Here is a 23,239-nt window from a genome sequence, read left to right as displayed (position 1 = left end):
CTGAAGTGCTCTGATGTAAAGAACAGCTCCTGTGCATCTCTGGAAGTTCATTTAATGTTAAGAGTTTTTTAAAAGGCCAGCCAGGAATATAATATATGTCCTTTAGTGTTCATGTGTTAAAATGTCTTTAAAAGCCCGGGTCCCAGGAAGTTGTCTGTCGAACTTCTTTTTCTTCGTAACAGATAATTTCATCTCCAATACTGAATTCCAGATTTTTGTCCAAACTCAATCCACAATCCATTCCTGTTTTTATTACCTGAACATCATCTTTATGGTACTTCAGTGATGATAAACATCCTACAAAGAGAAAATGCATGAAAGAGAAGCCACCAGCAGCAGAGCAGAGGAGTGGTTTGGTTTGTCCTTCCTGCAGAATTAATGTTTCACTTTGTGACTACACAAGGAAAGCAGGAAAACGTAGGGATTGTGGGTGTTGGGGTTAATGGAAGTCAGACACCAGCTCTTTTGGACTCTTTCCTATCAGAGTGGATGGTTGGAAAAAGATCTGGGAACAGTACACCAGCATTTGGTGGCTTTCCTCTCCATCCTGGACAGAATTCGGGATTGCCCTAGGATCCTTGGTACTAACTTCCCAGGGGACTAGCAATGTCTAAAAATACTAAACACAAATCCATGTTTTGTGGGAATTCCACTCACCTTTCCAAATGACATCCTTGTTGCGGATTAGCTTAAACTTCATTTTTCTGTCCAGCAGCCCCTTGTGCACTCTGCATCCAGCCACTGGAATTTTGTTTTTTCCTACTGTGACAGAGAAGGTGTCAAGAACAGAAGCTTCTCCTAAAAGTAAAAAATAAAGTTGAAGTCCATAGGAATAACAAACTGGCACGAGGTAGAAGCAGGCTGCATTTTTTTACTTGCCATGCTTTTTTTAACAAAACAGAAAAGCAGTTACAGGGTAGTATAAAATAGCTGATAAAAGAGGAACACTCCTCTGGGGAATAAACTTGAGGCCACATTCTGAGGCAAAAACACATCAGTCAATGAAAACTCACCTACTGTACTTTCCACCACAGTTGGGGGCAGCCTGCTGTTCAGCTCATCCTTCAAGTCTTCTATGAGTTTGTAGATGATGTTGTGAAGTTTAATTTTTATTCCCTTTCTATCAGCCAGCTTTTTGATACTTTCATTGGCTTTCACACTGAATCCAAGTATTACACCTGATAAATGAAACAACTGTCAAGTGATGACTACAAGAGATGAGTCTTTGAACAGTTAAAGTGAAATTTTGCAGCACAGGGTACATTTTATTCCTCCTTCTCTTTTAAGGGGGGACCGTTTGCCTCACTCACTAGGGCACATGGACTGCTACAAACCTGCTACCGAAATAAATGGCCCAAAAAAGCCCATAGAAAGTCCCTGATGACAGAGCTGGAGGTATCAAAGCAGAAAATAACACACACAGCTCATGTAAAGGACACAGATGTCTCGTTCTTGGGCTGGAGAACTAACTTAGCTGTCCAAATAAAGCTAGAAGTGAATTCTAAATGATTCTTGCCCACCTGTGGGCTATGGCAGGTGCACTGACCTCACCCTCTGCAGCAGGTGAGAATTACAGGGGATGAACAGCAACAACTGACTCAGTCCTAGATCCAGTTGCCTCCCTGAGCAAAAGGAAATGATTTTCTAACCTGCTTTTCTAGCTCTGCCCTGTGTGAACATCATAAAGCACCCTCAGTGAAGAGTCAGAGTTTAACCTTAACAACTGAGTTTCTGACAACAGCTTTTCCAGAGTCCTTCCATTTCCATGAGACTTCCAGGCTCCCCTCCTGCACCAGCCTGAGGTTCAAGAAAGCAGTTTTAAGATTGACATCAATTTACCTTATTGATGCTGCTAATTTTTATTGAGAAAAGAAAACTTGACTGAGGCCTATCCATTTCAGTAAGTCAGGAATTCCAAAATTGTAAAATGATTTTTAAACACACACCATTAAATGCTTCAGCAAGACTGATATCATTTTCATTGATATCTCCCATTCCAAAGTAGACAACATCCAGTTTACATTCATCCTCACAATCGTAGCTGTCCAGGATATTCAGAATAGCTTCAACAGATCCATCCACATCACCTGCATGGATAAATGGAAGTACTGCTGACTTTGTGCAAGTCAAAGACACAGAAATACAACTACTGTCAACTCCACACTATGCAACAAAGTCTTTTGACATCTGTCACTGTATTTCGAGTAGTATGTTAAAATTCATCCAAAAAGTCTGTTAATTCCAAAAATAAACTGGATAAATACAGTAGGGCCAGAGACTCTACATCTGCTGTCACTGTCAGGTCAAGTTTGCAGGTTTTCAACTACAGTCACTGCTTGAGTATCACTACATGAGGTTAAACCAAGTTCCTCCTGTCCCACTTTAATATATAATTGTTCTTCTCTATTTTGCTGACGCAAAATGCTTATAGCTTGTATTTTTTATTATTTATATATATAGGGGTTTATATATGTGTATATATATGCTTATATAGCGGTTTATATGTATGGATTTTACTTAGGAGTTCCTGGATAAGTGGGTTGGGCATGTGAAGTTTTCCTGTTGTTCTGGCCCTGCTGGAAGCACGTCCTTCTGCCCACTGGATGCTTTCTGATGCCCCTGCTCTCAGGGGAGCAGTTCAATAATCAGTTTTAAACTGATTAAACTTTTGGTAACAGAAACTGTGTTTAATTTAGAGCTCTGTTTCAGACTGAGCATTTGAGAAGCACAGCATCAAAGGAGCAGCAAACAGACAGGGACAGCACCTTTAACTATTAATGACAGTGTGTTTTCATCCATCTCTGCTCTCTCCTTAGGCCTTGAGAACATCACATGCTTATTGGCCTTGTACAGCGCTGCCTTCCTCTGTCTCCAGGTCAGGTGGGACAGCTTCTGCTGCTTCTTCTCATATTCCAACCTGTGTTCCTTTTGCTTTGCTTCAATAACTTCCAGATCCTTCTTCATCTTCTCCTGTTCTTCAACATAGCTCCTCCAAGCCACAACTTCCTGTGCCCTTTGCTGGGCAGGAAGACAGAAAGATTACCTTTAAAGCACTGCATCAGAATGCTCTGCAATAATGCAGTCTCATCCTTTTGCATCTTCTCTACAGGCTCACTCATTTTCCTTCACTTTTAACTATAGGTTTTGCTGCACAGATGGCACAGAATGAGACAAGAGCTTTTCCTCCCTAAGCTACCACATGACTCAAGGCCTATTTTTACAGTATCCCCGCATTGCAGAAGAGAATTTATTGTTCATTCTTTCATGTGGTGTTTTTCCAGCTCTCGCAACACCTATTTCAAGCTGTATTTTGTGCATTTTCTCTTTGTCAGACAAGAGTTCTCTCTTTCTCAAATTAAAACACTGATCTCCTGAAGTACTGGATTGTTCCAATGGAGATGAGGACACTCCAGCAGGGGAAAGGTGGAAAAAGAAAGAGGCAAAGTGCAAGCCCTCATTCCTCTTCTAGAGCATCTAACTCAGGTCCCTTAATCCCCATGCTCGACCTTTCATGAAATTATCCAGGTGATTTAAAGCTCTCACTTATTTTGTTACTCAGCTCCTTCCCATCCACCTTCCTGCAGTGGGAACTTTCCATTGAACAGTTCTTTCTGTACCTCAGACTCTACTTCAAGGATTTCATCTCCTGCTGAAGGGGATTCCTTCCAGCCCATGATTTCCACAGGGATGCCTGGTGAGGCTGCATCCACAGCTTTGCCATTCTCATCGAACAGGAAACGCACTTTTGCCCAGGTCTTCCCTGCAACCAGAACACAGCCTTTCCTCAGAGTTCCTCTCTGGATGATGGCTGTGGTGAGTGGACTAGTGAAGAGCAGAGGAGAAAAATAACAGACAAAATGCAAGTGATGTTTCTCCCTGTCTTCACGGTCAGTGTAGGCACAACATAACCAGGATGGATTTGTGATCCATCACAGGCAGAATATTCCTGTGATGATTTACTAGAGCACTCACCTAATTTTTAAGTGAGTAAAAAAAATCCCAAAATCTGTACTGTACTCTTCATTTCTGCAGATCAATCCAAAATCTGGCATTTGTGAACCCAGGAAGAGAATGATTTTACACATTAAGTGAACCCCCACCCAAAATAAAAAACAAAAAACAACAACCCCAAACAACAAATCCCAACAATTTCCTAGAATTCAGTTCAGTTTTAAAGAGGGCAGAACACACCTCATTCACACAGAACCTGCAAATGGAGGACTAAGATACTTAAGGGTAGAATGTCACGTTACACAAAACTTGTAAAGAATTTTTTATGTATTGACTGTTAACTTCATCATTCCTACTGTTTTAATAACATCTTAAAAAACACATTCTACCATTTTAAACTATTTCCTGTTACAGGATTTCATTTCAGGGATATGATGAATTTTGCCCCACTGGTTTACAACCTCTTGTGTTGCAGAGCAGTATTTCAAGGCTTTAGTTAGAAACCCTGCAAAGAAAGTGCTCCAGCTTTATTTACTGAGGCACAGGTGCCCTGAGCAGCGTGTCTGTGTTGTTACAAAGTGCTTCACTGAAGCTGCAGAGGTGGCAGCTGACTCACCCTTTCCCTTTGTCTTTCCGAGACTCAATGACAGTCCCCTCCACTGGCCCTGTGGCATCTGCCTTCAGTTCCAACATCTCTGCCAGAGCAACAGTTGCCTCTGCCAAAACCATCAGGTTTTCCCCCTGCATGAAACCACACAAAATCACACCAAATAAAGGAAGTGCCCAATCAAAGTGAGATCAGAAGTTGAACCCTTAGTGCCAAATTCCCCCACTGAAATGTGATGACATTTAACACCCAGGCAAGACTTCAGGATATCAGAGACAAAACTGTTGGACTGGATTACCAGAAAAAAAACGAGATATTATTGCTTGCTGGAAGTCTGAGCCTCAAAATACATTTCAGTGTGTTTCAAATAATTCTGGCAAGAGCCAGTAGCACTGAGCTCATGGCAAGGTATCAAATACCAGGAAGAGAAGCATTTTATTTTCCAGCTGCCAAATAAAAATGCATCTCTCTGCACGTATCAGACAGCCATGAACACCATCATTTTTCCTACCACAATCTTACCTTGAGTGCAGAAATATTTACAGCCTGAACATCACCTCCAAACTCTTCACAGACCACATCGTGAGCCAGCAATTCCTTCTTTACTCTTTCAGGATCAGCTTCAGGTTTGTCACATTTATTAATGGCGAGGATAAGAGGAACTAGAAAGAGAACACACAAACTCAGCACCAACCTAACCAAAACCTGCTGCTAGCACCACAGCTGCTAGAAAAGGTTACAGCAAGTTATGGCCACTTAGAACAGATCATCGTCTCACTTGTTGCCTCTTCCCTGAGCAGCCATTGAGATCTGAGCTACCAGGAAGAAGCTGGAGGAGTTATCCATGTAGGGAAGGGAAAAAAAAAAACCCAAACAATGAACCCCTGTCTTGGAAATATTTGTGTTTTAGGATCTTTATGTATTACTGCAACATTCAGTACATTTTCAAACATCTCAGGGGATGATGAATGGGAGTAGGACAGTTACTCCCCAAGTTCTGTGGATCCCAGTCCAAGGAGGTTTGAGAGGTAAAAGCCAGGTTCCCAAAGCACCCCACACTGTACCTCCTGCGTTCTTGGCGTGCTGGATGGACTCTATGGTTTGCTGCATCACTCCATCTTCTGCTGCCACCACCAGAATCACGATGTCGGTGACGTTGGTGCCTCTCGCCCGCATGGCTGAAAAGGCTGCGTGGCCAGGAGTGTCAAGGAAAGTTATCTTCTCCCCAGAAGGCATGTGCACTGTGAACAAATGGTACGGCTCAAAATCAGCACTCCACCCAGCTTTAGTTGAGGTATTGTACATCAAGCATCACTCCTTTGAGAGCATTCTAATAATAACGACATGTTTTGGGCAGTCAGGCAATTGTTGGCACAGAGATCACAGGTGCTGTTTAAGCCTCAGGAAGGAGGAAGTGTCTTGGGATCCTCCATAATCCAAAACAGTCTAATTTCAACTGTGCAGACAATTCACTTTGAAGTTCCATCAACATAGCTATGACAGGTATCAGCAACAGACATTTTATGTTATGGTTTCCTTTCTCACCATTTATGTGGCACCTTTTTTCCCTAGAGAACTGGCAGCAAGTCAGCCTGCTGTGTGAGATGGAGAGGAAACTGTGTTAGACATGAGCACATGGACTTGGACCATACCAAGAAAAGCCCCAATGTGCTGTGTGATGCCTCCTGCTTCCATCGACGCCACCTGGGTTTTCCGCAGGCTGTCCAGTAAGGTTGTTTTCCCATGGTCAACGTGTCCCAGGATGGTGACAACTGGGGGCCGTGGGGTCAGTACTGCTGGGTCTGCAGGAGGTCTGTAATTACAGCAAAAATGGGGGTTGTAAACGCCAAAAAAAATCCACTGAGCCACAACAGCTAAGAAGAGGCATCTACCAGCACTTGGTGCTGCACAGTTGGGGCTGCCTCCTCCCCGAAGACCTGCAGAAAGACACAGAACTAAAAGAGCCAAAAAGAACAGCTCACAACTTGCCTCTTCACAGCATCTGTGTTTTTTCTTTCCTTTTCCTCTTTCAGTTTTGCTGATTTATACTTCATTCCTGATTTTTGAACAATCATCTTGATGTGGTCTTCATGTAAGATGGAATCTGGTTCTATTGAATCAAGGTTAATGTCTGTGTACAGCAGCACTTCATAAATATGATCTGTGGAAAACATAAACACATTTAACAATTACATCCACAAAAACGTGGGACAAAAAACCACCCAACCCACTTAATTAGGCTTTTAAATATTTTTTTGTGCTAATAAGTATTATTCACAAGGGAGTTTTCCCTTAGATTTATCTAAAAGTTGCCGTTAATCTACATACTCGCAGAGAAGAACTTTTTGCAGATTTACTGAAAATTACTACTCTGTTAGCTGCTACCATCTTATTTTTCACTCAGATATTCCTAGCTTACTTTTCCACTAACTCCAAAAAAGAAAACAACTGAAACTCATCTAAAGCAAACAGCAAAGGAGCGATTCAAGAAGGAAGGAAATTTGACACATCTGACCATATGCTCCTCTCTTTGGTTGTAGAAACACAGAACATATTACAGTAGTCAAAAACTGCTACAGGGAGCAATGCCAGACAAGTCTTGCCCACTCCCAGTTAATCAAATGACTGTTCTAATGAAACACAAATTGCTCCTGAATCCCAAATTCCTACTGCTACTCTGGATTTTGGGCTGAAGCTCTTCAGCCACGAGTTCTTAACTCACAGGGGTCCAGCTCTTACAAAGCAGGGTGCCATGTTTTCCTTCCAGAATAATTTAGCCCCTGGGAACCACAGCCATAAGGAGCAGCCCGCATGGATCTGAGGCCCTTCTGCTGGAGGTGGCAGACAGACCTGGCTTCTTCACATTTAGATGTCTGGCCTGGCACTTTGGCTGGCCCGACTTCTTTTCTCTTTAGTCTGCACTGTGTCTCCCAACACTTCCCTGGGGCTGGGTACAACCTCCCTTCCCAAGGGATGGATCAACAACCACTAACTAGGGCCACTTAAGGCCACTGAAGACATCTTTGCCTTTCCCACTGGTGGAAGGGGTGGGGCAGATTTTGCTGTTTCAGACCCCAGAGCAGGCTCTCACCTATGTCTTTGCCCATAGCTTGTGCCAGTTCCTCCACAGTCATCTTCTGCCTTATCTCCACTTCACCTCTAGTCAGGGGAATCTTCTTTTTCTTCTTTTTTGTCTCCTACATGGAATTAGACACGTAGATAGGAATACATAAACTAAGAAATAACAAAAACAATATTAAAAAGACAATGCTCTTGAGCCATATGAGGTAAAGACATCTTTTTTACTACAATACCAATTGCAATAAATTAGTGACTTGACACATCATAATGAACATTTTAAATGTATAGCACACTACCCTTAATCTTTTTGCATTTTTAATTTTTCAGAACAAGGACAAAAATCAATAAAACCATTTCCATTTTTGTTTGCAATCATTTCCTCCAGTGTCAGCAAAAATTCATTATGCCTAAGTCAGTATTTGAGAGGGAATGGCAAAAAAATTATACATTAAGTACATTTTGTCTTACAGATTTCTAACAACTTCTCTATATTCAAGAATAAAGCACCTTTTTTTAAAAAAAAATTAAATATTCCAACTGAGCTCTTGTACTTCCACACAAACCCAGGGATTACTGGATGTCCTTAATTACCTCCTTTGTGGCTAGATGTCTGCACTGTGATAAGGCAGCGCTGACTGATCTGTCTTTTTGCCAGAGCTGTGGTTGCAGAAGGAGGGACCCCATGGGATGTGCAGAGAACTGCACAGGCTTCCATGGTGCTCCACAAACTTTCCTGGAGGACAGGGCACGCAGCTGCCGGCAGGCACCGCGGAGCTGTACCAGATTTTCAAACCTCAGCAGCAACTCTCGGTTCATTTCCCCACTGAAAACACAAAGCACACACCAAGATCAGCCTCGAGGCTCAAAGACCCTCTTTCTCAGGATAAAATGGACAGGAACGCAAGGCATATGTTATGTTTCCAAACAGGCTTTTTAACACTAACAAAATTCAACTATTTAGGAGCTGATCCAGTTTTTCCATTTCCTTCCGTGCTTCACCTTTCTCCACTCCCCTACTGCAGACACACAGATCTACTAAGAGCTTACAGATCTTTCATCTTTCTCCACTGATCTTTGATATAAACTACTAATTCCCCCTTCGAGGTTCTTTGACATCTCCTAAACCAACCCCCACATTTGCACTCCTCATGCTATACTGACAGAAATACCCAAGTACCACCTACCTCTCTAAGCAGCAAAACACACCTACAAAATGCCCTTTACCTGAGCATTTCAAGACAAAAGCATCACGGAAAGACCATAGCATGACAGTGACACCATCCTGTGAGGCTGAGCCCTGGCTCAGCAATTCAGCTTCTGTCAGATCATCCCACATCTTCTTTTAACCATCTTAACTTTGGTTTGAGTCATTTTGCCAACTGCCCTGGACAACAGTCTCCTCTCTGAGCTTCTCCTTTTGCTCAGAGCTGCCTATTCTGCACTGGCACAGGCTGCCCAGAGAAGCTGTGGCAGCCCCATCCCTGGAAGTGTCCAAGGCCAGGTTGGACGGGGCTTGGAACAACCTGGGATAGTGGAAGGTGTCCCTGCCCATGGCAGGGGGTGGCACTGGATGAGCTTTAAGGTCCCTTGCAACCCAAACCCTTCAGTGATTCTGTCCTGCTCAGAGATGGACTCTCTGTACCTTCCATGTCCCCTCTCACAGGTGTCCTTGTGTCACCTTCCCAGCAGCTCCAAAGGCAGGGAATGCTCTGGGCTCCTCTCAGAATGCCTGTGGGCCCTTTAAAACCTCCCTTGCACCCGGACACCTGCAGAAAGCGAGCACATGACAGACTAACCAACCAAACCCAGCTATTTTGGTGGTTCTTCTAAGCCCAAAGAGAACCTTAAAGGGGCTGAATCGGTAAAACCGAGGGAGCCGCGGAGCTGCCACAAGCCGCTGCACACACACACACAAACAACACAAGAAGACACTGGGCCAGCTCACAGCGGCGAAACCCACGCCAGGCTCTGACTGCGGAAAACCCTTCCCGGCTCCCGGGGCGGGCGAGTGACTCCCGCTGCTCTCCTGCCCATCGTTCTGGCTAATAAATACCTGTCAGCTGCAGCCCGCCCTCCCCGCGAGGGCAGCACCCTTCTCCGAGGTCCCGGGTCCCGGCCTAGACAGCCCGAGGAATGACGGAGGGAATGAGGGAGGAAAGGAATGAAGGAAAGGAAAGAAGCAGGGAAGGGAAAAGACTCCGCGTCCCCTCCGCGCCTCACGCCCGCTGCACCGCTCTCTGCGCACGCGCCGCGAGGGGGCGCGAGGGCACCGCGCAGGCGCAGCTGCGACCGTCGGGCGGCCCGGGCGGGGGCGGGGCCTCGCCTCACGGGAGGCGGGATATGGAGCCCCTCAGGGGAGGCGGGATATGGAGCCCCTCAGGGGAGGCGGGATATGGAGCCCCTCACGGGAGGCGGGATATGGAGCTCCTCACGGGAGGCGGGACATGGAGCTCCTCACGGGAGGCGGGACATGGAGCTCCTCACGGGAGGCGGGAGCTCTCCTCACGGGAGGCGGGACATGGAGCACCTCACGGGAGGCGGGAGCTCTCCTCAGGGGAGGCGGGACATGGAGTCCCTCACGGGAGACGGGAACTCTCCTCAGGGGAGGCGGGACATGGAGTCCCTCACGGGAGACGGGAAACCCCCTCAGCGGAGCGGGGCCACGGAGCCCGTCACGGGACAGATTTTCTGAGTTTATCCCCATTCTAGGGTTTTGAAACTAATTTTTAAAAATATCTATTTATCTATCTATCTACACACTTAAATTCGTTTTACTCCTGCCTGCCAGGAGACAGCAGCTTTTTCTTTGCAAAGCCCTCCCGCCCACCTCCAACCTAAAGCTTTAACGTGGCTGATTTTTAAGTCCTCTCTAATTTGGCGTCTCTAAAATAGCGCCACTTAATGGACTAGGGAAAACGAAAATCTAAGAGGAAGCTCTATAAATGAAAAATCCTTAGTGTTACCTGGTTAATGCTGGTTGCAAAACCCAGAGATAATCCCAAGGGTCTGCCTGGGACAGTGCTGCTGCTGCGGCGATCCCTGTCCGGCCACTGCAAATTGAGTGTGACGAGTAAGGACCATAATTTCCTTTACATATATTTGAGCTGTGTATTTCATGCTCTTTGCCCATAATGTGGGACCTGTGGTAGTTCACACACGTGGTTTTCCACACGCTTACAAGAGCCGTAACTACGTGTTTTGTTGCCCTCAGTATCTTTCCTACAAGTATTTGCTCATTTATGATGCTGAGTGTTGAAAAAAAAAGTGTTCTGAATTTCAAAGGCTGGGTACTAACACTTTGAAATGCACAGGGCCCTTGAGTGTTTCTCCATGGGTAAAATGGGAATAATCATCTCAAAAAGAGATCACAGAAAAAAACGCCCTTAAATACCAGAAGCTGTGCAAAGCGCATTAAAAGCACTCCTGTTCCTGCACAGGGAGGCACATTGGGAAGGAAGGGCTGGACAGGGACACTGCCAGGGCAACACATCCCGGGAGTGCCTGGGCTTGACCTGAAAAAGGTTTTATTGGAAAGATAAATTTAGCGTGAGAAACAGGCATCAGAGTTTACTGCAAATCTGCTTTCTGAGTTGATCTTCCATTGGATGCTGCCTGGAAATCTTCCTGTGCGCTGCTGTGAGGCTCTGGGAATTAGCGTGGGATCATATTTTATCCACATGTCTCTTAACCACAGAGTCATACTGTTTTAATTTAAAGCTTTATTACAGATTGCCCGTTTTTCTGAAGGGCAAACTGAAAACAAATAATTCTTGGTGCCATAGGTCAGGGCAATGGTTCAGATTGTAGAAATACTTTCCAACTGTGTGGCCATTCATGCTTGGCTTTGCCCCTTAGTTGCAATTCCTGATCATTATTGGTTGCCTTTAAAAAAATGCAAATGATGCAGTTTTTGTTTTTAGGGTGTATCATGAATTTTGATTTTCTTTAAAGCTTTGAATTTTTTCTTAACTTTCTTATCTAGCAGCGTTTTCAGCAAAACTGTACGTAAGGAGCAAGCCAGAACCTGAAATTATTGCAAGGACACGTACAAAAAAATTAATAGGTTAATTTAATCTGAGACAAACACCTGTTTGAAACAACATCTGAACCAAATACAGTTCACACTGGATGCGTGTCGAAGCAATGTGTTAATGCCACTATTTAAGAAGGAAATTGCTTTAAGGCACATGAAATGTATTGAACTGCGCGGGAGGGGAGGCTCAGGTGGGATGGTGACATACTATATCCCACGTCTGAACCGTGGGGGTTGTTCCTTAGCTAAAATGAGTGCAAATCGAGCCAATTGACCCGTTCCCGGTGGCAGGATGCTGCCCGTGGGCGGGCCCGGCCCGGCGGCAAGGGCGGAGCGGACGGGCCGCGATGGCGGCGGAGCTGCGGGAGGCGCTGGACCGGCGGCTGCGGGACCTGGGCATCGCCACCGTCACCGCCGAGCACCCCCAGGTACGGCACCCCCAGCCTCCTGAAAACCCGCGAATAAACCCCTGCCTGCCAGCGGGGGGCACAGCGGGATCAGGGCGGGATCAGGCCCTGCGCGTGGGGTTTTAGCAGAAGTATCAACGTGGAAGTTCTCGCGGGGCCTGGCAGAATGCTTGGGGGTGTTTTTTGGCGGCTTTGACTCTGTCTCTGCCTCCCGATCCACCCTCCCTTTCCTCCGGTAGTCTGAGGAGTGGCCCACCCACTTCTTTTCCCTGAAGTCGGCGGCATCCAAGATGCTTTCCAAACTTTTGCTCGCTCCCGGTTACAAGCCACGTCATTCCAGTGTGTGGAGTCGCAAACGGGAGCGCTCCCAGCGCTGCCTTTAAAGCGAGGCATTGCTGCACGCACGCGACAGAAACGATTCTGAAAGTGTGCCGGAGCAGTTCGTCGCAATTTATTCGTGTTCTGTTAAAATTCCTTCATAAAAGGGTACAGCTTTTAGGCCGATTAGAACATTTAGTATTTTCTAAATATTGAACAAAAGATGCCTGCCAGTACACGACTGGGAGTCTAATGGGATATAGAGTCTGACACAGCACTGGTGCTGTTTTCCAGGTGTTCACTGTTGAAGAAATGATGCCCCATGTCCAACATATGAAAGGAGGTCACAGTAAAAACCTGTTTCTTAAAGACAAAAAGAAGAAAGCGTTCTGGCTGGTGACCGTCCTGCACAACAGGCAGGTCAATTTAAACGAACTTGGTAAAAAACTGGGTGTTGGAAGTGGAAACCTAAGATTTGCTGATGAAAATGCCATGCTGGAAAAGCTCAAAGTGGGCCAGGGCTGTGCCACGCCGCTCGCCCTCTTCTGTGACCAGGGAGACGTGAGGCTGGTGCTGGACGCTGCCTTGCTCGAAGGGGGCCACGAGAAGGTGTATTTTCATCCAATGACAAATTCTGCAACCATGGGCTTAAGCCCCGACGACTTCCTGAAGTTTGTGAGATCAACAGGCCACGATCCCATCATCGTACACTTCGATGAAGACATTGAGTAGAGGAAGTTCACTTTTCTACTACTACTCACAGATTTTGTAGAGCAAAACTGGTGGAAAATCTCGGTACAAATAAAACTTGAAAAAAAATGGCTTATTCCTTTTTGTTTCAATTATGTAAATTTATATCGTATAATCTTGTGAGAAAAAATAGTGCCTTTGAGTTCTTAGAAGTTTAACAGTGTTCTTAATAAGACATTTTGCAATCAAAAGGCATTATTTAAATACTGTTATAGTATTTATCAATAAATGGATACAACTAGAATTTCCTGGGTGTGGGATTGGCCTTGAAGGCTTAAACTTGACATCACCAGGAAAGAAAAAATTCAAAGCTGTAGAACATCCGTCAATACCTCCAGGACAGAGCTGCCCCCACTGTGTCCCTGCACCCATTTATGCCCTACTACACATCGCTTTTATTCTTTTTACCTAAAAAAACAACGCACCTACACTACAGAAAATGCATTTGATTGTCATTTTTCAACCAAGGTGTGCTGAAGACAGAAGCAGCAGAAACTCCATCAGTCCAGTAAACATCCCATGGCAACGAGCACCCCCCAAAACCCAAAGCCAGGGGAGCAGTGAGTGAGGGATGGAATGTGAAGCTGAAGGGGGTGAAGGCTTTTGGATGCACCCTAAGGAAAATGTCACGTACAAGCGATGCCTCCAGGGCAGGAGCATCAGTGCAGGCTGGGATGAACTGCAACCAAAACTACCGGAGCAGGAATTAAAAACATGTCAAAGGATTTGTGATGTTGGGTACATGAACAATTACTATTAACTGAGTATGAAAAAAACACCATCTAGGGCAAGTTCCTTTGCCCTCAGCCTTACCACAGTTTCCATCATTTTCAAAGGATTTGGCACCTGTTCTCAGAGCTCTGAGTGACAGAACACTTCACCACCCAGCAGTTCAGGTTCTCCACCTCTGACAGACACAAACCAACCCCATCTATCCCGGGAGTCACGTCCAGTGGGAAAGAAGTGACCAAAACTGCTGAAGCTGCAGGAGTCGTCACTGGAGAGATGGCCAGATGCTTGTGATTGTACAGGCTGAAGGGAACACCTGGTATTTAGGGATACGGGGTTGATGAATGAGCTCTGGATTGACAAATGCACCACTAAATTAGCTCAGTGTTAAGATACATCTTTAGAAGTAAAGTTTATCTTGCTCTCTCTCTGCCATTCACTCTCGCTCCCGCTTCAGGTTTTATTCCCTTATCACTTAAAAAAAAGAATATTAGATTTAACTTGCTAAGGTTTTTAAATCCGGAATGTTTTAAATGTGACAGATTATTTGAAGGATGTGCAGAATCCTGGAATCTGCACTGCCTGAATTGTGACTACCTTGATCCTCAGAAGGCATCCTGGACTTGTCTCAGCAAAAATAACTACCAGGCTTCAAATACTACATTTGGCAAATCTAGAATGATTTCTTTTTGTATTTACTTATGAAATCAGTGTCCTTTTTTTTTTTTTTAAATAATAGTATCAAAACAGTGTACAGTTAAAAGCTACCCAGCTCTGCACAAATCACACAGAACAAACTACACATGGTCCAGAAAAATTCTGCTACAGTTTTATCAGTTTCCTTCCAGAAGAAATACTCACTGCACACATCACCACGACACCAATACCCTTCCAGTAACATCAGTTTCCAGAAAAAGTGTGTATAAATATACACACACAAAATAAGAATAAAAATTATTTGGTTTGGCATTTTAATAACATCATTAATAAATGTATACAATGGTAAACATTAAAAAAATCAATATGTAAAGGAAATTACAGTTTTAAATAAGAGCTTTTTAAGTTCTGTTTCACACCTAGGTACATTCCTTTAAGGCAGTTTTATTAATATCAAAGCATTATTTACATATACATCATCAGCTACCCCTAAAAATCACACATGAGCTCCTTTGTTAGGCTGCATCATGTCCTGGACAAAGTTTAGAAATCATAATAATAATAACAACAACAATAATCATAATCGTACGTGTTGGGAATGTTACTAAATCCTCAGAGACTACCAGAAAAGTAAATAAAACGTACACATTGGATGGCATGAGAACCTCCTTTGTAACCTGGAACTGGCAGTGATGGGTTTGGGATTCCTGGGGTACAAAGGGGGTGTGTGTGCTCCTGTGCACACAGTCCCACAGCTGCCATGTGCTTCCCTGGGACTGGGAGTATCAGGAACTGTGAAGCTGCTCCCAAGTCAAATTTGCTTTTTTGTTTTACTTTAGGGACACAAACTGGGAAGCTTAAGAAAGGAAGAAGAGGGGAATGAGCAGAGCACGGAGAGCCACCTGACTGCTCAAATGCCATGGAACTTCCCTGCAAAGCAACGTGGACAAGTTGAGAAGAGCTGAGCTGGTCAGTGGAACGGGAGGGGATCCCTGTGTGATGGAAATGACACATCGAGGTGTGGTGAGGGCAGTCCCACGTGCCTCACATGGGGGTGTGTGCCAGAGTCCTGACAGTGACAGTGTCCCCAGACACAGCCACCTGCTCGGATCCTGGCAGCACAGGCAGCATTTGGCACTGCAGTTTCAATCTCTTGGTTCAAGCCATGCATTTTCCTGTAACAGTAAGGGGACGAATGGTTCTGGCTGGGGGGTTTGAGCTGCATCAGTCCTCTGTCAGCAGAGTGAGGAGAACCCAGGCACAGGCCCTGAAATGAGCTTGAACATGCCATCATTTAGAGTTAAGAGAGATTTTCCTCATCTTCATGGCCTTTGAATTGTCTGTCATAGCTGCTATGCCCTTAGTATAGATCTTTTAGCCCATTTTATCACAAAAATTTTTCAGAAGAAACTCATTTTAAAGAAAACAAACAGAAAATTTCCCCTTCTAAAGCTTATTGAGCATGCCTCTTTTTTGCCCTTTTTGACAAGATTTCATGCTTTTGAATCTGTTGAACTGCCTTCAGCAGTGGGGCTCACCTTCACTGAGGAAGCTGCAGGTGACATTAAGCACCTGCCTGCTGGATGCTCGGAGGTGACACAGGGAACTCAACCCTTTACATGAGGAATAGGAATGTGCTTAATGGCTTTAATAAAATAGAACAACTCGTTTTGGGTCTCAGTTCCTGTCCACTTCCTCTGAGCTCGCTGCAAATCTTTCCAGACAAATATATGCAACCACCAACTGTACCAATAACATTTGTTGACTTTAATATAAATCAATAATGAACAAAATGTATCTAGTAAAAGATAACCTTAAAGGGAACTGATTGTAAAATGCATATGATATTATTTACATTTCTTTTTGCCATCAAGAAACCTCCTAAGCCACAATCAGCTCATGTCAAAAGACAAACAGTAAAAAAAAAAAAATTAGTCAATACACAAACATTGTAGGACAGTCTTATCCTGGAAATGGCATTTGTGGAAAACAGCCTTATATTAAAATAAAAGTTACAGAAAAACCATACCCGACAATTTCCTGTCAGAAACATCTGAACATACATATGCAGAGTAACTCGGGAATGTGAAAAACACAAAGGACAAACAATGTCTCTATAATACCATTATCCCATGACTCCCACTTCTGTTAGTTACCAAGCTTTTCCATGGATGTAAACAAATTTTTCTCTTGCAGTATGCAACAAAAATCAGCATAAACTTTCTTAAGAGCAATTTCATGCAGATTATGCTAACCAAATAAGGCAGTGAAGTGCCAGTAGCTGTGAGGTTTTTGTATCTGTATATACAGTCCTTTTCAACAAAATTCTACAGCATTTCCTTCAGATTTACAGACGCAAATAGAAACTGCTAGGTATGGGGGTTTTTGGCTAGTATTAGCAGAAGCTTAAGCAAATCAGTGGCTAATTTCAAAAACAGAAGATGAAAGAAGTATTGTTTTGTTTTGTTTTCCCTGGAGTAATTCTTGAGACCTTAAAATCCTTGGTCCTTAGGGAGATGAGAACTGTCCTTTATTCAGTAGATCTTAACAGTGCAATGTGCAATAATTCCTAAGACCATCTACACATTTTCGGCAGTAGACTCCAGTAGAGCTCCTTGATTCAAGGAAGGAAGGAAGGTAGGTAGGTAGGTTTTTATTTCTTGCCTGCTCTAGTCACGAAGAATGTACAAAATTCCCTTAATTTTTATTAATGATTCCTACAGTCGCTGTCTTGTTACTTCAGATAAAAAGGCTTCACACTGAGATACTGAAGGACACTTTTCTCTCTGTGTTCAGTCGAAAGGCAGAAAGAGAAAAGAATGTAAGAAAAAGCTTCAGGTGTAGAGGTACAACACACAGAGTTCAGTCACTAACAGCACTAACAGCATGCACCAAAGGGGCTCAGGGAAGTCAAGAGGAGGACAGAACACCAAAAACAAGCTTTATAAAAAGGCAGATTCTGTGGGGTACTGAATACTCTTGAGTTTTGTTCAACAATTCTTTTCAGATTTACCTGTCCCTGTCTAAAAACTGCCTTCAGTATTATTTCTTAATGGGATTTCTCTGAACTTTCTTCTTCAGGAGATTGAAAAAATAAAAGTGTCATTTTTACAGGCAAAGGGCTAAGCAGGACAAGGTTCCCTGCCTCTGGAAGAAGCTCTGGAGAGCCACCGGCTCCGGCCTAGTGAGTGAGCGAGAGAGAAGCCAGGTAAGCAAGCAGGATTTACATCTGGTTAATGCAGTGTGCTCTGGGGCTGAGATGGAATGCTGTTAGTTTGTTGTAAATGAAACTCATCTCATTTACAGGTTGGGCAGGAAACTCACCACTTGGCCCACAGCTCAGGTAGTGGGTAATAGAATTAGGAGCTTTGTTGCTCCCTAGACCTGCTTTTTGAATTTCTGCTTTCTGGGATAGCTTCCACATCTGCAGAGAAAAGCATTTCAGGTTATTCATTGTGTTTATCAGGACATGAAAAAAAACCCTCATGCATTAAAACACATTCTACTCATTAGGAGAGCAAAAGGATATATAAACACTTTCTGGTTGTTTTTAAGAGGAAAGGACAGAGGAGAGGGACAGAAGAAACTCACTGCAAGTGCCTGCTTAGCTACACTCACTGACATTCATCTCAGCATTTAGAACAGCTAGGTGTTATTCCTAAAGCCACAGTCAGATACATGTCACCAACCCTACCTTTCTGCATGTGTGGAAAGACAAAGTAATAATGAGGTGCAATCACAGCTGACTGGCCCTAGAAGATAACTTCCTTCTTTGTATTTTGACTTGCTGCACACCGACAAACGTTCACATTCAGTTCCACAAACCACAAAACTGTCTTTGCATGCAACAGCTTGAACATGCAAAATGCAGCATCTGAATTCACCAGTCACTGAAAGCAAAGCATCAAGCAAACCCTGAGCCAAGCAAACCTCAACTGTGAGCAAACGGCTGAGCCTGAACAACAAAACCTTTCTGGGCAGCAGCCACGTATTTAGTGTTTACCACTACCATGCAGAGTCCTAACTTAGCACTGCCCAAGGCAGCAGGGACCAAGGAATGAGCAAGGGCTCCGTGTGTTTCACAGCCTGCCAAGCACATGGCTGAGGAGCAGCAGAGATTGGGAATGAAAAGAATTCCATGGAACCTTCCACTGTTTGAACATAGATAGACATCCATGAACTTCTTGTTAAGGACCAAAGAGTGGAGGAAAAAAAGATCCTTCAACCATGACAACATTTTCTTTCTTTCACATGTAACAAACAATGTTGATAAGCCATTATTCAGAGCCATTAAACACTCTCTTGCAGAATGCTTCTGCTGCTGCCCAACTCAATGGAGCAAAACAAGTTATTATCCTCAGAACTGAAATGCAATTCAATCCAAATTTACAAACCAAAGCAGAGTGGCTTGAGCTGGACAAGGTTGGTCTCCAACTCCAGCAGACTGGAGACACTAGTGCTCCAGGACACTCATGCTCGGTCATTCCGAAGCTCTTGGGGTTTAAGAGGGAAGCTGGGGACAACACTGGCAGTTTTTGTAGGTGTGACTGTCTAAGGACCTAAGCAAGTCGAGGAGGTAACAGCACACCCGAGAGCTGCTCTGACTTCTGCAACCAGAGTCGATCTAAAGCAGCTACACACTGTGCTCTGATCAGCACAGGGCGAGTTTGTACTAACTCACCCTGTGCTACTTTGTACTACTCAGAGCTAGGATTGTAATTGCTTAAATAACTTGAAGCACTTTGCTTGGGATACCAGCGCTCTTCACCTCCCACCTAATCCCAAAACAGCTACAGACGAACGGGAGTGAAGTCAAATGGCATGAGCCAAGACCAGAACACTGATCTCACTCTGTCAGAGGAAATGTGTGTGGAATTAAGATTCTGTGTATCAGATTTCTCATTCTTCTGCTGCCGAGGCAGTTCCAGAGGGAACATAGCAATAACCAACTGCTTGCTGTGCCCAGCACTGGGAGAAGTGAGAGATTTATCAGCCCAATACCAACGAGTGGTGCAGACCTGGGGAAGGCCTGTGTCACATCCTGAAACAGTCATTTTACTCTCCACAGACATTGAATATCCTCCCCTTGTTCCTGAAATGCAGGGCTTCTTATCCCTTATAAAACAGAGCCCTTCCAGATTCCCACACAGGATATCTGCTGCTCTTTCTTGGGGAACTATGGATTCACTGCCCCTCCCTAATTAAGCACTAAGGAATTAAAAGTTCAGCCCACGCAGTAGTTCTGTGACTGCCACAAAACTGCTGGCAGAATAAATTCAGTTGTAAAAATCCGAATGTGACATTTGTTGTTTTCAATATTTATTTTCAATTTTAAATATTTTCCCTCTAGCTATACTGTCATTTAAAATTTTTATAACGTATTTTAGCTCCCACAACTGGCATAACCGATGCCTTCTTGCAAAGAAATGCTCATGCCTAAAGCCTCATGTAATTATAGCTTAAATCTGATACAATTTTAAACTGTTTAAATTTACCATTGCAAAGTTTCAAGCACTTGCAGAAACAGTGGCACATCAAGTAATTACTATGCAACATCTGTCTTTAGCAGCTTGTCTGGAATTTAAGGAGTTATTTGCTGAAGTATTCATATCCTCCCATAACCTTGCAAGCAACTTTGTTCTTTTTCTTTTATTTAACTGTGTTAATTTCACTTTTTTTTTCCTGTTATTTTGCTGCACCATTTGTTTTCTATTATATCAGTGTTACTTCCGTTGAGAAAATTAATTTCCACCATACTCAAGACAGGTTTTTATTGCTGTACATCACAAGGAGCCTGTTATTTGACCCCTGATAAAACCAGACACTTCACTGCAGTTGTACCCACGATGTGGAATGACAAAGCAGACCAAAGGGAAAAGGTGGAAAAGGTAATTTTTTCACGACAAGTGCTGCGTATCGTGACTATTTATCACCTCTTTGTAAGAATGATCATTTCTGTTTAGGATTATGAATGGTCTGTTTATTGCCCTGTATGGACAGTAATTAATATTTGCTGTGCAAACCAGAGGCACTGGATTATTGGGATTATTGGGCACTTGTTCCTTGTGCATTTATGCCACAACACGGCATAAAATGAAAAGGGTAAGAAGACACTGAGATATCCCAAACGCTTCTTTCCATTAGTGCCTCATATTTGAAAGGAGGGGGGAAAAAAGGGTTTTTTCCCTGCAAGTAGATACTCAATTGCGTTGCTGATAGCTCTGAGAGCTTGAGCACCAGTGCCAGTGCTGTCCTTGTCCCAGGAATGCTGTTCCCTGCGCCGTTCCAGGCATGCGCTTGTTTTAACATGCAGCAGTAACCAACAGGAAAACACCAAAATATTTGCAATGCGTGACAAATAAAAATATAGCTCGTATTATAAAGGCATGCAAAATATACACAGTGCAATTAATGTTTCATGCAGACTTTGGTGGGGTTACAATTCCACATTCAAACATGCCACAGTCCACAGCCGCCATCCGCAGGGAACGACCACCCGCGGATCAACCAGGAATGATTCCTTCATTGTAGGGAAGTTTTCTCTGTCATCCAGTGGACATGGAGAACACCTCTACGGCACGTTAGGCTTATACAGATTTAATAACATGGCCTTCTTTCATACACAGCCATACTCATACCACAGGGTCTGGTTATCTTCCGAGACCAGCAGTGGGGAGTGGGCCTCGCCAGGGCCGGGGGCAGGGACAGGGTCCCCGGTCAGAGCTGCCCGCGGGTCACCCTGAGCCTTCTGAGCAGCACAAGGCTGTTCTTGGCTCCTCGGCACTGACCTAGATGCCGACACGTTTGCCTGATTGGCTGCTTTGGAGGTGGATCTTGGGGGCAATCCACTGATATTGCTGACTAACTCGGTGTTGAGGGATAAGAACGGCTGGGGTGCAGTGAAGGACCCTGCGCTGCCATTCCCAGATCCGCTGGCTTTATCCCAGAACACACTCGCGCTCGGCAAAGTCCTCTCACGACAACCCGGCCTTTCCATCCTGGCCGGCTTGGGAAACTCAGAGTTACCTCCTAAATTACGTGCTGTGAGTGAGGGAGCTGCCTCGCCCTGCGGGCCACGCTCCCCCCTGCCAGGCACACAGTGAACACAAGGAGAGGACACCCGGAGTGCCGAGTACTCACTGGAGGTGGGCGGAGCACTCCCGTCAGCAGGGGCCGGGGCTGCATCCACGGACACGGGCGGCCTACTGTCCTTAGACAAAAAATCATGGATGCTTGTCCTTCGGGTGGTCCCTTCTGCCGTGGAAATCACGCTGCTGGCACGAGGTAAGGTGGCGTAGGGATTGCAGTCCCTGGATTGTCGCTGGGTCACAGTTGCTTGGATCTTTTCTTTCACGGACCTGGCCTTCCCCTGGGCGCCGGGGGTGAATTTGATTGGAGAGCTACTGAAGTAGAGATCTTCAGTCTTCCGGAGGCTGGGCCTTACCAGCTGTTCTGGTTTAAGGGATCGTCCATCTGAGAAATCAACTGTGTTTCTGACACTCAGGGATCTCACGATCCCACAGCCAGCTGCTGGCGCCTTTCGGAGCTTCTCCCTCCCTGCCAGCTCTGCAGACTCGGACAAGCTTCTCATCACTTCATCTAAAAGGTTCTCTTCACTTGCAGATTTCATCTGTAAAAACAGAAAATGTAAGTTTATAAATTGTAATTTTTGCCTTTCCTTAAACAATTTTTGTAGACATAAATGAACAATTCTACAAAGATTTGTTGGGGTTTTATTTTTTATTTCTCAGCTCTCTAAGCAATATTAAACACTTATGACACATACTTAGGAGTTTTCTGTACAGCTTACAAAAAAAAAAGGGTTTAGGTGAGTAATATTCAGACTCAGTGAAGAAAGACTGCAGTAGTTTTCAAAATGGTACCAGAGACAATTGGGGAAGAATTAAGCTAAAGACATTAAGGAAATGCTCTGGCAGAAGACTGGAAAGAAGCCCCTTGAATACCCTTCCACTCAGCATGGGTCTGGGAGGCTATGAAAGGGATTATGGGATTTGTGACTTGCAGCGGACCTGGCTTGATGACTTAGGTGAGGTTTTTTATTTTTTATTGCCAGAAGACAATTGTCTAGTGCTTAAAACACCAAAATCCAAAATGGGCAAGAATAATTTTAAGTATCTAAGCAAAAAATGCAGAATCTTCTCCAGATCTGTGTCACTGCCCCAGACAAGCCCGGTTCCTCACTCCTCAGAGGCCCCAGTCACAGCGACTGGCTGGCTTTATCCTACAGCACTTTTGGAGTTTGGGCACATCTACTCAAGAACTAGGGATGCAGAATGTGAAATACCAGCAGAGATGAGGTGATTTGGAGCTTCTAAGGCACTGCCACTGATTTACAGAAACATTCCCTTCGTCTTACTCCTCTCAGATTTCATTAAGCTCCAAGGTCACTTTTAGGTTCCCAGTATGTTAAGAAGATGAAACTGAAGCAGACAAGAATCTCCTCAGGGAATGAAGTGAAACATCTTCCTTCTTGTTGATGCAGGACAGATGTGACAACAGCTGCTGCTGCACTGGAAGAAGAAGAGTGAACCCACTCCGAGCCCTGGTGTCCCACGCACCGGACACTGGACAGCTTTGTCAGTACAGGTCGACTTTCCTACCCAACCCAGGGACCACAGAGGGTCAAGCTGCAAAATTCCACAAATTTCCTGCTGGTGGAACCGGACAGTGCATCAGGAGACAGTG

The 23,239-nt window shown here is 44.4% G+C and overlaps 3 protein-coding genes across 26 annotated transcripts in view; 1 reads left to right on the top strand and 2 right to left on the bottom strand.

Annotated features, from left to right (window-relative positions):
* Positions 1 to 36: 36 nt before the first annotated feature.
* Positions 37 to 9,895, bottom strand: MTIF2 (mitochondrial translational initiation factor 2). Of its 2 annotated transcripts, XM_042021047.1 has the most exons (15): positions 9,693 to 9,895; positions 9,282 to 9,405; positions 8,231 to 8,462; positions 7,650 to 7,755; positions 6,548 to 6,719; positions 6,211 to 6,371; positions 5,623 to 5,799; positions 5,081 to 5,220; positions 4,568 to 4,692; positions 3,618 to 3,822; positions 2,766 to 3,018; positions 1,947 to 2,087; positions 1,014 to 1,178; positions 658 to 798; positions 37 to 297 (listed from the first exon to the last, which is right to left on the bottom strand). In XM_042021047.1, the coding sequence occupies exons 3-15, from the start codon at positions 8,453 to 8,455 to the stop codon at positions 128 to 130; spliced, it is 2,181 nt and encodes a 726-aa protein (XP_041876981.1). In that variant the 5' UTR covers positions 8,456 to 8,462; positions 9,282 to 9,405; positions 9,693 to 9,895; the 3' UTR covers positions 37 to 127. The 2 variants fall into 2 exon arrangements, with proteins under 2 accessions (XP_041876981.1, XP_041876980.1); XM_042021046.1 differs by lacking the exon at positions 9,282 to 9,405.
* A 2,094-nt stretch (positions 9,896 to 11,989) lies between these two features.
* On the top strand, positions 11,990 to 20,272 carry LOC121661172 (prolyl-tRNA synthetase associated domain-containing protein 1-like). Of its 2 annotated transcripts, XR_006014855.1 has the most exons (3): positions 11,990 to 12,100; positions 12,692 to 14,195; positions 15,373 to 20,272. XR_006014855.1 is itself a non-coding variant. In XM_042021048.1 (2 exons), the coding sequence occupies exons 1-2, from the start codon at positions 12,020 to 12,022 to the stop codon at positions 13,127 to 13,129; spliced, it is 519 nt and encodes a 172-aa protein (XP_041876982.1). In that variant the 5' UTR covers positions 11,990 to 12,019; the 3' UTR covers positions 13,130 to 20,272. The 2 variants fall into 2 exon arrangements, 1 of the variants encoding a protein (XP_041876982.1); XM_042021048.1 differs by having other exon boundaries at positions 12,692 to 20,272.
* Positions 14,694 to 23,239, bottom strand: part of CCDC88A (coiled-coil domain containing 88A) — a 65,313-nt gene continuing 56,767 nt past the window's right edge. For 18 of the 22 annotated variants that reach the window (XM_042021023.1, XM_042021022.1, XM_042021025.1 and 15 more), the window contains one exon: positions 14,694 to 22,163. In XM_042021023.1, the coding sequence (XP_041876957.1) occupies positions 21,150 to 22,163 (1,014 nt within the window). In that variant the 3' untranslated portion in view covers positions 14,694 to 21,149. The remainder of the gene's footprint in view (positions 22,164 to 23,239) is intronic. The other 4 variants (XM_042021038.1, XM_042021041.1, XM_042021045.1 and 1 more) reach the window with 1 other exon arrangement.

Source organism: Corvus kubaryi, unplaced genomic scaffold (assembly GCF_017639235.1).
Source record: "Corvus kubaryi isolate FWS band 111438036 unplaced genomic scaffold, C.kubaryi_AGA036_p1.0 37103, whole genome shotgun sequence".
NCBI classification, from domain to species: Eukaryota; Metazoa; Chordata; class Aves; order Passeriformes; family Corvidae; genus Corvus; species Corvus kubaryi.
Note: the sequence above shows the minus strand (reverse complement) of the source record. Positions and strands in the feature narration are given on the sequence as shown.